General features: G+C 44.5%; 1 protein-coding gene across 1 annotated transcript in view; it reads right to left on the bottom strand.

Annotated features, from left to right (window-relative positions):
• The window catches only part of LOC147891398 (putative serine/threonine protein kinase IRE4), a 364,420-nt gene that overhangs the window by 179,311 nt on the left and 170,145 nt on the right, over positions 1–14,964 (bottom strand). Inside the window, exons 11-12 of the mRNA XM_087389248.1 lie at positions 6,987–7,194; positions 6,762–6,847 (exon numbers count right to left, since the gene is read on the bottom strand). Coding sequence (XP_087245374.1) covers positions 6,762–6,847; positions 6,987–7,194 — 294 coding nt within the window. The remainder of the gene's footprint in view (positions 1–6,761; positions 6,848–6,986; positions 7,195–14,964) is intronic.

Here is a 14,964-nt window from a genome sequence, read left to right as displayed (position 1 = left end):
GTAAAGTAACTGCAAATGCGCCCAACAATGAAGAGTATCTGCAAATGCATTTGAGAGTGCAAGAGTATGGGCTGCAAAAACAGTCCCGAAGCGAAATACGCAGCTCAAGACACTTACTGAAAGTGCACCTTAGCCCGAAACACCTGCAAAACAGTCCACTGACTGTGTGGGCAAGCCGGAGATCACAAAGGAGATGCAGTGAGCTGTTTGGAGCTAAATGAAGCTATCGGGAGTACTTCTGAACACAACACACGTGTAGAGAAGAGCCTGGAGCTGCTGGAACACACCCGGAGAGGTTGGAGCTGAAAAAGGCCCAAATCTGAGTAAAAACGCCCAAAAACAGCAGAAAAGTGCTCGAATTGCCTTCTAACAAGTCGTACGGTCTCGAAATCAGGTTCCAACAAGTCGTACTGACTCGTGGCACTATCGCACAATTGTACGAACTATACGTATGAAAAAAATCTTTTTTTCCTCCCCCCCCTGGGCGCCTGAAATGGTGCAGGACAGATTTGTTTATATGCGGGCAGCTCCGAAATTTCAAAAAACGTCGAAATCGGACCTCAAAAGGTCAAAAAACAATCGCTGAACTATTGGAGCTACCTCAAACGAAAGCTGGAGAGCTGAATGTGAGAACCACGAATGCGCATTGGAGCACTAAGCTTCTGGAAGCAAGCGCGGGAATGGGCTCTAGAGACGAAAGCGCTTTGATACCAAATGTAGGAACAAAGTGGAGATAGGTTGTGAACACAAGTGAGTAAGAGTGTACACACAATAAAGCTCCAATAGAAATGTTCAAATGAAACAATACAAGTACTTGGTATATATAGTACCCAAGTACTACTGGCCAACCATAGGGTTGACTTTATGCCTACAACACCATATCTTTGTAATCTCTTACATGTTCACCCCATGTTCACCCCTTGTTCACCCATGTTCACCTCTCTGTCACCCCTTGTTCACCCCTATGTTCACCCCTTGTTCACCCATGTTCACCTCTCTGTCACCCCTATGTTAATCCTTGCTCACCCATGTTCACCTCTATGTCACCCCTTGTTCACCCCCATGTTCACCTCTATGACCCCCCCTTGTTCACCCATGTTCACCTCTCTGTCACCCCTTGTTCACCCCTATGTTCACCTCATGTTCACCCCTTGTTCACCCATGTTCACCTCTATGTCACCCCTTGTTCACCCTGTCACCACTTGTCACCCCATGCCATCCTTCCATCTTCTCTCTCACTTTTAGAGTGGCCACCTCTCTAGCCATGCACATTTGAATATTTGACCCTGGTGAGATTTTGAAAATCCATGCCCTTGGGCATCCTGCCACCTAGCTATTTTGGTGAGGGCCTTACTAATTTTGGCAGCCCTTGGTCACCCTACTCCAGGCATCCATCTGGCACCTCCACCTGCCAAGGCTGTGGATTTTGCAGCCCTTCTTCCCAAAGGCTATTTATGGCTTACGTGCTATTATTAGCCATCCTTCCATTTCAAGTGTTCCTTGCTGAGTTTCACTCCCTCTGCACATTGCCATCTTCTCCCAGCGCCTTTCTTTAGCTCCATTCCAAGCTTTAAATTCATTGCAATTTTTGAGTGAAATTTACAGCAACTTAATTTCTTGTTTTCCAATACTTAACAGGTTCCCGTTCATGATGGCCACAGTCCTGTTGGTGTACAGCAAGCATTGCTACTTTTACCTTGCTCACCCAATGTCCTTTAGTCCTCCCAAGTCATGTCTCTCCTAAAGTCTCAAATCTTGTTATTATCACTCAGTTTTGGTCAAGACTCACCCATATTGAGCCCACCCTAAGATCGTGTATATCCTCAACCTCTCTCTTGAGATTGGAATAAAGCAAATAGGCCATTTTTGCTGCTGGGAGTTACCCACCTTAGCAAATAATTGTTGGAAAAAGTGATGAACTATGGACTTAGTTCAGTGAATTACCGTTGGGGTAATTTTGGATTAGGATAAATTTAAGGTTAAAGAATGCTCCATCATGCATGCCCTCTTTCTTTATCCTACTTCAGTCCAATTTTCCTCTTTCTTTAGCACCAATCAAGTGGTCTATCACATGTGGCCTTGCCACATGTCACACAAGCATGCACTCACCATGTCACTCACTCCAGGGCAGCCAATCAGATGTAATTATTGTATCTATGCCATGTGTATGATGCATTTTGATTGGGCACGCTGTGCCAATGTGCCACAGAGGATGGGGCTGAAGCCTTCACTTCTCTGGAAAGCCACCAGGAAGCTTTCCCCTCACAGCTCCTCACCGCCTAAGCTAGGGTTTACTATATGCTGTCCTTTGACAGTCTATTGCTGCATTTTCAGTTTGGTGCATCCATTGTCGCCAATGATTGGCATTCCATTTGCAACGATTCATTGTGGGGAGCCTCCCCTGTTTTCTTTCATGGTGTCATTGCAATTCTTGGAAGGCTTCTTCCAAACAAGCAGTCTTCTTCTAAGAAGGAACACACACACTGGGCCTGGGTATTTCAGCCTTCGAGGATCCTCTGTAATCCTCAGCAAGAGAGAAGATATCCTCTCAATGGTGCAGAGAAGAAGACCTGCACAGTACAGGCATCTCTGCAATTAAAAAGAGGCAGAGGCGTTGTCAGACAGCCTGCAAATCGAATTATCTGAGCCATATCTCAAACAAGATCAGTTTGAAGCAGATCCAAATTAAAGCGATGGCAAAAAGAATGCAACACCTGCTGGTCATGAAACTATAACAGCAACCTGTCTGAAAATCAAAGCGGACCTGCAACTAGATGCCCATAATCATCTACAACAGAACTGAATATTTCATCACCTACAAAAACAAAGAGGAAAAATCATCCTAAAGCTGAACAAGGCGGTGATGATGTGACCAATAGCATAACATTGGAGATAAAAACAAAAGGATTGTGACACACATTCAGTTGGCAACACACCCTCTACAGCAGCCCCTAACACCTAAGGAGATTCAATGTGATGAAGCATTTGAAGGAAAAACAAGCACATGCTTGTGGTGTGAAAAATTTCAATCTATGTCAGTGATGCCTTCAAAAACGATCTGCATCAATTACAATTGTCATGCATAGGCGATGCAATATACTCGAGAGTAACCAATAGTGCAAACATAATCAAAGAGGTGGTAGTAGAAGAAATTCAATACAGTGCATGAAGTGGCATCAATGATCTTCACACCCCTGCGAAACTAAGAAAAATCATAGGGGGGCATCAGCAAGTGGTGATCAGCATACAAGTAGCGCTCAACAACATGAACATAGAGGTGCAAACCGGTGCAAATGTGTGTTCTATGTGTTCTCAAGGGCCTTGCTGACTTCAAGCGAAGGCATCATGACTAGAAAGTCCAAAATTGCTTACATTAAATATATGAAAGAGACCAGGAACATCAACCTTAGCTTTACATGCAGGTCATCATGAAAATTTTCTTGAGTAGACAAACCCCTCCAGTACCTCACAAGGCAGGATATGACGTTCAAGTCAAATGAAGATCGACTTGAATCATTCAACATCTTGCAAGAGTTGGCCATGAAGGTGCCCATACTTAGAAAGCTGTACTCGAACCTGATCCTTCATGTGCATCTGGATGCATGCGAGATGGCAATCCGATCCATTCTGGCTCAACCGGACAGGAACTTGGATTTCCCCATCTATTACACAAGCCGAATGTTCTCAACGATGGAGATGAACTAATTGACTAACCAAAGAAAGGCCCTAAGGATGGTGTATAGTGTCAAAAATTTTGGTACTATCTTTTGGGCAACCCATTTGTTTTCTATGACAACAAACCAATCATGAAGCCATGATTGATCAAATGGATGATACTAATCCACAAACTTGGTTCATCTCATTGCAGTGCTGATCCTATACTATCATCTGCAGAAGGAAATATAAAGTCATAGGATTAGGCTATGAAAAATTTATGCGGGAGAAGGTCTAAAATCAAGAAATTCAAGGCAACTCATGAGGATTTTCGTCAACGGATTTAGATGGGAATCTGTCTTTTACCATCAACCTCAGCAGAAAACAAGGAGTAAGGTTACCATTAGCCCCATTGAAGGTACCCCGTCTTTTTTGAGTGGCTATAAGTCCACACTTACCTTGCTATCGAGCATTTTCCTATCCCCTTGCCATTTGGAGGTGTTTCTTAGCTTATTGTTATCCATGTGCACCTCGCATTGAGGGCTTGTATCATGTGAAAGCACACATGTGAAAAGTTCCCAAAGAAAGTTTCAAGGAAAAAAGATATCCTTCAACTGATACATTCTTCCTGTGTGCCAAGAAGACATGGGTATACATCCTAAAATAGAAGTCTGAGACCCTTAAGTACTTTAAGGAATTCATTCCCATTGTTGAAAACTAGACTCGCAAGCATGTTAGGGCTCTCGGCTTCGATGAAGGGGGAGAATATAAGTCAACAAAATTTGTTGAATTTTGTAAAGAGAATGGCATTGAAATACATCACTCTAGTTCTCATACTTCCCAACAAAATGATGTTGCTAAGCACTCTAGGTGAGAAAACCAGGAGTATACTGAAAGCCTGTAATATGCCAAACTACTTGTGGGCTGAAGCAGTTAATACAGCTGTGTACCTTCATAACCGAAGATCTATGAAAGCCATACTGAATAAAGATCATGAAGAGCCTTGTACAGATGTAAAGCCATTCCATCTCACACCATGGCCAGTATTGGGACTGATACCATAAATACTTTGATGGCCAGTTGGGCGACCATGCAGGGTTCTTCCCGGGCATTTTTCTCATAGAATGGAGGGGCTCTCCCTTCTTCTCAGAGTCTATAGCAGGAATGAGGTGGCATTTTCAGACTCCTCCCTGGTTTCTTTGTGGTGTGAACTGAGGTTTTCTGCTGACCCGTTCTGGGTGACCTTTTTAGTTCATGCCATGCATAATGTATTTCCGCTCTGAGCTAGCTCTTGTGGGTTTTTTTCATACTTAATATTAGTCTTTTTCATGGAAAAAAAAAGATCACCTTATGCCCGTATTCTTGATGTCAACAAAAGCAAGCTGGAAAATAAATTAGATAAAGCTATTACAAGGCCTACAGGATCTCGGATCTCAAAGCATGCAATATATTCCCTAAGAGAATGAAATCTTTCATTAGGAGGAATTAGCTCTACTTTACGACAGGATACATCGTTCTATCCTATCACTCTGCAAGTGGTAGAGAAAGAGACTAAACCACTTGTTGCTAAAGAGCCTTCATTAGATATTGGTGAGGTTGAACTTGAGTCCAGGATCGTATACCGAGATGGTTTTATGAAACCGTGAAAGAAGGTCAAGTTATTTGTGAGGAAGGACTCTGAAGATCTACAAGGATCCAAAGGGCACCTATTAGCCTCAATGTGAGTCATGCACCAAGGACAATCCTAAGTGGTAAAAATCCATGAAAGAGGATATGATAGTATCATGCAAAATAAGACTTGGGAGTTAGTAGATTTAGCACCAAGAAAGACTTCCACCACTAACAAATGGATCTATTGTATTAAAATGAAGAGTGATGGAATTGTGGAAAAGCATAAAGCCGTCTAGGCTGATTATGGGTACCTAAATAAAGCCTTTGGCATGAAAGGCCTAGGCTTTATGCATTACAATACACCAATGAATCCAGGTGAGAAATTATCGAAAGATCAAGAAAGTGCAGGAGTATGTGGCACCTTATGAGGGCAGCTTGTAGGCAGCCTGGTATGTTTGACCACCACCAGACTGGACATAGAATATTCAGGCAATGCAATATCCCAATATATTGGTGATCCAGAAAAAAGCCATTGGAAGACGGAAATAAAATTCTCAGTATGTCAAGGAATGATTGGACAGGGTGCTCAGATGATAGGTCTACTTATGGATACTTCTTCAACATTGGATCTGGCCTGATATCATGGATCAGTAAATAGCAAAGTACTATTTCTATCTGGTGGAGGGAGGATCTTAAATGATACTGGACTTATTCAAAAAGATCCAACTCCATTATTGACGGATAATCAAAGCTCTATTAAATTGGACAAGATCCTGTATTTCATGCTCGGACAAAGCACATTGAAATGCAATATCACTTTAATGTTAAAGGCACAAAGCACTGATATTGATCTTATCTATTGTCTGACAAAGAACGGGTGGCTGATCTCCTAACAAAAACCTCTAGCCAGGATAAAGACATAAAGAGCGCTTGTTCAGGTGACATCTTGCGCCACAAGTTACAATCAAATGCCACAAAAAGACTCATCGCCTCTGATCGCAGCACAAAGATGACGACTGCATATGGAAAGATCATCAACATAGGCAAGCAGACTAGGTGTTTCAGCAGCCAAGACAGACCTATTACGTAGCTACTACCTACCTCAACCATCAGAGAGCTTCTCTGCTCTCACAAGACCACGTTTGACTAGAGGGGTCCTAATTGACACCTCCAAGATGTGAGTGCCAGCAAGATGCCCAGGAGCTTATCCTAGGAAGGGCACTGCAAGGATCATAGGCTGCCAGTGGCAAATGACAGATACTTTACACCATACGGAGATGTAGACATCTTCGCCTCCCCCAGGCAGCCTGGCAGCTCTTCATAGCTGGATATCCATCATGTAGCCACCATGATCCCTTTCTTATCATAATTTGATGTTTGTCCACAGACCTACTCAAATGACTCTTTGTCTATGAAGGCTATCATGTAGGGTATACATCAGAACTACAGACTCGGTATTTTCTAAATCTTTATGTTCTATCCAAGCCCTGTTTTACCTGAGGATGTTCTGCATTGAAAGGCGGCACGCCTGTCAAGCATTCGAACAGAATGACCCCTGTTGACCACCAATCAGCAGGGTAACCTGTAATGACATGAAAAGGAAACGACAAATGTTCATTATACCTCTCCAATCATTCAAGGAACTCTCAACTGTTACCTTAACTGCACTACCTGTATTCTGAAAGCAATTGCGATCATTTCCATAAACTGTCATTCAGTACCATGATCTGTTCCTAGTAAAATTTCAGGTGCCAGGTAGTCAGGTGTTCCAACTGCAGATCGCTTTATGTGCTTCTGTCTCGCTTGTGCATAATATGCAGGCCCTTCAGAGAAGTTTATATCTGTAAGGGTGGTATCATTCGTAGCAGACCCAGACAAGTCACTTGTACTGTGGATTAATCCCACCTTAGAAAGCCCAAAATCTGTCAGCTGAACACCATTCCCCACAAAAAAGCCATGATGAGTGCAGAAAAACTTGTCTTCTTTTCTACACATTAAAAATATCTAAGATTGTGGACACATAACATGCAACCGATAAGCAGACCTGAGCTAAGAGATGTTATCCCTTGATATTGGCAAGAGTTTTAAAATCCTACGTGCACCTGGACGCCATAAATGTCTGCCATTTCATCATGCACCAATAAGTGCATTCACAAAATGGACTCGTAAAAAATTATTTCACTCAAGTTTCCAGAAGACCACAGCAAATTAAACCCAGAAAGCATATACTATGTAAGCTAGTCTGGTCCATAACAGAATCAAGAATGCCAGTCACTGATCTTATCCTCAACCTGTAGTATTGAACCAGCTACAGCTGTAGGGAAAATGAAAAGGTCACTGTTATATCAACGATACCCCTGCACAGATTATATGTTTCCACTCTTCAGTGATATCAATAAGAGAGCAGAAAGGATATCCCCCATGAGTAGTCCCTCTGAAGGCTCTACATGCGTGTCATAATCCTGAGTTCTCCCATCTGGATCCTCTCTGTGCTATGACAACTCCAAAGACAGTGAGGGTGTAATGAAGGCCAAGATTGGGCCAAGTTAGTGAGGGTTAGGCTAATTCCTCTAGAGGATGTTCAGGCCTAGAGAGGGAAAAAAGGAGATAGTGTGGAGGGAGACTATATACCCTTGCTCATGGCTGCTTGTTGTGGTTGTTTGTTAGCAGAAATAGTCATCGCTCGCTGGTGGCTACCTTTGCTGAATGACAAGGATGGTGATTACTCCAATCATTGCAGATGGAGCAGATGGACAAGGATGGTGGTTGCAAGATGCTTCCTATGTCAGTTTCCTCCTGCTCCTTAGAGGGTGATGAAGAGAGCATGGCAATGAAGGGTGAAAGGGCAAAGCACAGGTGTCAGGGTCAGAGCTCTGATACCAACGCAATGAAGGGGACAGTGAAGGGACAGAGATGGCAGAAAAGGGAAGAGGATAGGGGAGAGGAAGGAGGAGAGATAGAGATAGGAGGGAAAGGGGTAGAGGGAGAAGAAGAGAGAGAAAAGGGGTGAGGGGAAGAGAGATAGAGAGAGAGTGTAGGCAGCATGTAGGATGAAGGAGGTGGGAGTAGATAGGATTAGATGCCACATCAAAAATGAGTACAAAGGGTGGGGAGGTGGACTTATATAGTCTCTCTCCACACTATCTCTTTTTTTGCCCTCTCTAGGCCTGAACATTTCCTAGAGGAATTAGCCTAACCCTCACTAACTTGGCCCATCTTGGCCTTCATTACATCCATCCCTCCTCAAAAACAAATTTGTCCTCAAAATTGCAGGTGATGGTTAGGCACAAAGGCCCCCTGCTGTAAAGAGGACATACATGCCACCGGGGTCAAAAGGAAATGTGATATATTCCTTTGCCTTGGGTGTTGTGAAACCTCCGGGGCCATGTGGCTGGTAATCCATCCTGGCATAGATCATCATTCATAATCACATGAGTTCCAGCTCTTCCCATGGGTTTTGTTCTGCACGATGCATTGTGTTTTGCTGTTCACTTTCACCCACATGGGAAGCATTGCCTGCTTTTCCATATACCCAACATCTTAGCTTCAATGAGCTGTCTTTGCATTGCATCTCTAGTTATTTTGTCCTTACCAAATCTGAAGAACTGAAAATCGTCTTCAAGTCCTGCTCGTCTAATATTGTACCCTCCTTTTGGATAGCTATTCTTTGCACCAAAATCTCATATCCCTCAACCAAGCACATGAGAATTGCTTACATACATTCTTTTAGCTTCATTCTTTCTCTAATTTTTGCAATTTTTCTATCAGTATGTTTGACTCTTGGAACATAAGCATGACCTATTGCATTGCTTTGTTAGATGGATGCCTTTGTGTCAAAATCATGGAACTATTCTTTAACTCATAGACTAGCAAACATATTCCAAGATACTTTGGAAGTTTATGCTACATCAATTTGTGTTAACAATGGATCTTTAACTTTTTACTTGATCACATGAAACGTGCTTAGGAGTCATGTAGGCATGGTCCCATAAACTTTCCTTGTCATTGGATACACCAAATTCCAACCCCCAGACAACAAAATAATCAAACACATTGTTTGAACCTATTTTGGTAGACCAAGGAGGGGGTGTTCCTAAAAAAGTACCTGACGGCCAGTAAGAGATAACCATGCCACTAATCCCCAGGTCATGAAGAAGGGTGTTTCATGAAATATGCAAAGAATCCTGGCAACACCCTTCCAGATCATCCTCGCTTGTCTACAATCCCAAAGGCGATGCTGAACTAACTCAACTGTTGCATAGCATTAAGGACAAGTAGGGTCAGCGCCGAACTCGGATCTCCACAAGTTCACAGTAATTCCTCCAAAAGAAGAGAGTCATCTTTCTATTTCTGAGGGATTTCCAGAGCCTCCTCCAAAAGTTTTTCTGCACCTCTGCAGAAATATAAAAAGTATCCCAATGAGGAGCTCTGGAGGGCCTCCAACCTCTACCGCTAATCTGAAATCTCCTCACAATTCTGACTGTGTAACAAAAGAAGGGGATGCTCTTCTCTCACTGCCCTTCATCACTCCGTTCCCACTCCGATGGGTCCGGTCCCACTGCAAGAACCTTATGACTCCATGTAACCTGCAATCCTAACAGGATCGAAGGCAGCCTCCAAAAGAATATCATCTGAAGATTTGAGTAATCTGCCTCCCGACTGAACATCAAAGACAAGGGTCTCCTAATGTGCATCCTGCAAGGCAATGACCTGTAAAGGAACACCCGTTCCTGTGAAAGCTTCCAACTAAGTGGACTCTGTGATCGGCAAGTCATCTGTATCTATCCACTCTGATGGTATGGTTGCCTCTATCTACTGCATCCTGACTACACTCCCTCTGAGGTGGCCAACTGATAAGAGTCTCTAATCCTCTAGAAGTTGTCTAAAAGCCTTCCAAGCACCTACAGTGAAAGAAGGTCCCCTCTCCCATCTGGACCACGACATATAATGTGACACTCCTAGTGATATGCCATGCTCATCCAACATAGATTCCCATAACTATTTGCCTGTCTATTTCTTTGCGAGAGGAGGGTGTAACTCTCCAATGAGTGTCCTTAAAGCTGCCCCAAGCTTTCAGAATGGAAGCCATGAGAGGGGAAGAGGAAGATCTAACATGGGCTGAAGTTTAAATCCATCTCGAGCTGTCCATCCAATCTCCCCCATGAGAAGGTATACAAGATTGAATGCTGTGTAGGAAAAAATATTTCCAAGGCTCTTGTCCAGGCATCAATCCTCTCACTACAAATTTGCAGAGCAAGTTCATACACTGCAAATTTGGATCAATAATATTGAGACCTCCTTCCCCTGCGGGGAGAATGAGGGTCTCCCAAGCCACCCTGGCTACAACATCTGAGGTGTCATCTAACCCACTCCAAAGAAAGTTCCTGACAAGCCTCTAGATATGCACCAACTCTTAAACAAACCAATCAGTAGCCAATAATACTTGGTTCACAATCACTACTCTAGATGCAAGGTCAAGTCTGGCAAAACTCCAAAAAATGAGTTTTCCCCTGATTCTCTCCAACACGGGAACAAACTACTATGCTGGAGAGATGCCCACCCCAACCTGGCATCCTAAGTACCTGATGACAACACCCCTCTAAATCCAAGTGAATCCTATGTCAATGCCCCAATCTGAAGTGTCCTCATCACTAATCCAAAAGCCATTGGATTTGTTCCAATTAATATGGGCCCCCGTTGTAGTGCAAAACAAATCCAAGGCTGTCCTGAACAAGGTGAGTATATGCAGTGTGGCATCCAAAAAAATAGCCGTATCATCTGCCAACTCACTATCCAAAGGCTCATCCTCTTGCCTCAATGGAAGACTCAGCCCTATAATATGAGCTTGAGCTCTAACGTAACAGTTCATAGCTTTGGCGACAAATAAAAAGAGAAAGGGGGCTAAAGGGCATCCCTGATGAGCCGATCTGGTAATCTGAAACCTGTCTCTGCAGACTCCACCAATGAGAACTTGGCTATGGGCTGATCTGTAGAGAGCTGGCACCCCTTTGACCCATGCATTTGTGAATCCAAAGCAAGCAAGGCTACCCTCTAGGAAACCCCAGTCTACTCTGTCATAAGATTTCTCAAAGTCTACTCCAAAGTCTAGGAGTAGAATAGCAAGCCTATGGCCATTATGCATGGCCCATTCAGAAGCCTCCCAAAATGAGAAAATATTATCGAAGATGCTCCTACCATGTAGAAATCCTGTCTGCGTATCATGTATAAGATCTAGAAGAAAGGTTGCAGATGTAGGCTGATTGCTTTTGCTAGGATTTTGTACAAAGTGCCCAACAAAGTGATTGGTCTCCGCTGAGACAATTCATTCTTGCAAACCCCTTTCGGGATAAGATGAATGAGGCCCTCAGTAAGTGAGTCTAGCATTTCACCCTAGTCCCAAACAGCCTGCACTTGAGGGAGGCCGGGGAATCTGAGGAAAAATGAAAATGTCCAGCCATCCTCCTCCAAGATATGCTGCAACCAAATCTGTAACCAAATTACCATTGGCTGGCTGTATGAACATCAGCAGGTTGCATGTGGCATGAACATTAAACTTGGAAAAGACAAGGCCTAGCCATACATTTTCATGCAATCATTCTATTTCAATTGGCTCCTTCAAGCTCAGCTAGATCTTTTGCAAAGCTGTCTCTGCTTAAGCTCTCCATACAAGGGACAATTCCCAAGATTGATATCATTGTAGGGTTTCCAATCAGCTGATAAATGAGGTTCCATAGATCCTCGTTGTGAATGGACTGAAATGGTGGCATGCACATATTGAAAAGAATTGCATCAAAAATTTCAGATCCATAGCCACAATGCTCAAAACTGGAAGTACAATGGCTTCATTCTTGAAAGCATGTCTATTGAGCAGCCATTCATTAAGCTATGCAGCCCACCCATGCTATGCCTCTGCCTAGTATGCAGCTAAATCATGCTTTAAAGCCATGGAAGATGCCTCAACATGCAGGACAAAAGTTTGGTTGGTTCCAGGGTATTACAGCTGCAATTACAAAAGGGTTATCTGCACGCTCGCCGTCCTGAAGAGCCCTCCTCCGTCAAAGGGCATGACACTACAACTCCTTGCTACTCCTTTGAATCGCATCCGCCACCCACAAAGCCCAACCCTCACAGGGTACTGACTTTGGCTGCTCCCAAATCTCTGCAAAAACCAATTGAACCCCCTCCTCTTGCAATAGGTCCTCATACTGTTTTGGGAAAGACCACGACGAGGCTGCTCTAGTTATAATACTACTCTAGTTGAACCTTCTCATCCTGCAGTAGGTCCTCTGGAATGCGGACCCCATTTTGGGGAAGACCACGTCGAGGCTGCTGTAGGTATAATACTGCTGGAGAGTGGTCTGACATCGTGGTGCCTACTAGAATCCCTATAAAGCCACCTCTGTGGGAGTGCCTAGGCTCCGACGTAGAAGCGATCCAGCCTCTCAAGCAATCCATCATGTCGCCTCTGGCCGAATGAGAAGAGAGGGTTACAAGGATCCTCCTGAGCTCCGGCTCTCTCCACGGGTCTCTGCCACTGATCGTGAAGATGAACTTCTCCCACATGCTCCACTCTGTTGCTGGCATCTCAGAAAAGGAGGCACCCCCCTACTTGTCCTCCCCAAACTCTAGGTTGTTGAAGTCTCCTCGAACGATCCAAGAGTCAACATCTGGCAGACTCTCTGTCAGCCTCCTTGGGGAACCTGGTGTGTCGTGTCCATGTCCTCCACTATGAAGCCATGGTACCAGGGAAGGATGGCTCTGTATTCCTTTGGAAGCCTTGGGAAGCGGAGTGTCACCAGGAATTGGGGAACCTGGTGTGTCGTGTCCATGTCCATGTCCTCCACTATGAAGCCATGGTACCAGGGAAAAGGTACACCATATACGGGCCAAGGAGGATGGGGCTCTACTCCACAAGCATCAAGGCAGTAGCGAGAGAGCTCAACTAGATGAGGAATACACCTCTTTCGTAGATGGTGACATCCTGGATGTGATCTCCTTCTAGTGTCAAGATCGCCTAGATCCACTCTCTCACCTGTCTCCTTGTGGGAGTGAGGCCCACTATCTACCCACAAGTGCCTTGTCTTGAAGTGACTGGGCTGCATGATGCACCTGTTGCTTGTCGGCTAGAGAAAAGATAACCTTAATGGCTGTGGAATTCGAGGGTGCTACCCTAGAGCCCCTCTGGCTAGACCAAGGGTCACCACCAAGATTTTCTTTCTCCGAACAAGCATAAAAAATCCCGCTGCGAGGAAGGGGCAAGGAAGTTGCCTTACCCCAAGAAAGACTAGGGAGAGCCCTTGAAAAAAGAGGCGCCTCAAAGAAGCCCTTACTTCCCAAACCCTAACACATCCAAGGCCTGAGGATGAGACGATATGGGACTGAAGGGTTGCAGAGGGTCCTTTGAAAAGAAAATTGGACTGGAGAGAACAAGAGAGAGGAGGGCGGGGAGGGAGGCGGAGAAGGGGGGCAAGATGGAGGCAGGTGGGAGACGAGGAAGGAGGCAGAGGAGGAGATGGAGAAAGGGCGGCAGAGAAGGGGAAGGAGGCAAGGAGGAAGTGCAAGGGAAGGAGGCAAAAGGGGAGAAGGAAGGGGAGGCAGAAAAGGGGAGAGAGATGGGACGGGTGGGAGGCGGGGAAGGAAGTGGGGGGGAGGCGGAGAAGATAAAGTGAGGGAGGCAGAGGGGAGGCGGGAATGGAGGCAGACAGATGGAGGCAGGAGGGCGGCAGAGAAGAGGCAGAGGAGGAGGAGGGGGAAGGAGGGGGAAGGAGGCAGGGATGGAGGCAGGAGAAGGCGAGGGAAGGAGGAGGCTGAAGGAGGCTGAAGGGAGGTTGAAGATGGCGGAGGGGGCGGACAGCGCGAGTAGCCAATCAACAATTAAACTAAGCACTCTCATAGCTCAAACTTCAACATGATCAAAGGCTCATGTCTAAGCATAGATGCATGACCAGCTTAAAGGTCTAGGAAATATGCACCATCATCCTAAGACTCAATCAATAGTGAAGCCTTTTATAAAACAAGGCACACAAGAAGACACACTCAGTTCATTACATTCATATCAAGGGTAGTCTACCAAGGCAGAGTACCTCACACACTTTTTTTTCTCTTTTTTTAAAGTGAAAACTCTGAATGCTTTATATTACAAGATAGCTAACCAGGAAAAAACTGGCAAGCTGAAACATTACATCAAGCGAAAATGTCCATATAGGACAAATATACATCCTGATCTATGCAGTGTGAGTTTGCAAGCAATCGAAGAGTGATTGCTGCAAAGAACGACAGAAAAAAACAAAAGTAGAGAAAACTGGATCACCAAAGACTGTGGTTTCTAGCTTTCCAGAGAGTCCAGAGTGCCTAGTAGAGAACCTAGGTAAAGAACAAATCAAATTCCAACCGTTTAGGATAGATCCCAAACAACCAGAAAAGCTTGCCAAAAGAAGCTTGAGAAAACCGCATTCTCAATCTGTGTTGGAGGATGCCCAAGAAGCTTTGTGTCTCGGGGCAATGCCAAAAGATATGAGATATTGACTCCCTTGGAGCTAAACACCGATGACAGATAGCTAGAGCAATACATCTGCCTGATAAAAGCTGTCCAGACGGAACAACCCCCAACAGAACATGCCATAGAAAGACATGTTGGCGTAATGGAATCTTGGAATGCCAGATCTGTTTCAATCTCTTTCTTCACAATTTGAGTGGATG

The sequence above is a fragment of the Dipteris shenzhenensis genome, chromosome 18 (genome assembly GCF_047967505.1).
Source record: "Dipteris shenzhenensis isolate YYH24624 ecotype China chromosome 18, Dip_SZ_1.0, whole genome shotgun sequence".
Taxonomy (NCBI): Eukaryota; Viridiplantae; Streptophyta; class Polypodiopsida; order Gleicheniales; family Dipteridaceae; genus Dipteris; species Dipteris shenzhenensis.
The sequence above is the reverse complement of the archived record's forward strand: the minus strand, read 5'-3'. Positions and strand labels throughout refer to the sequence as shown.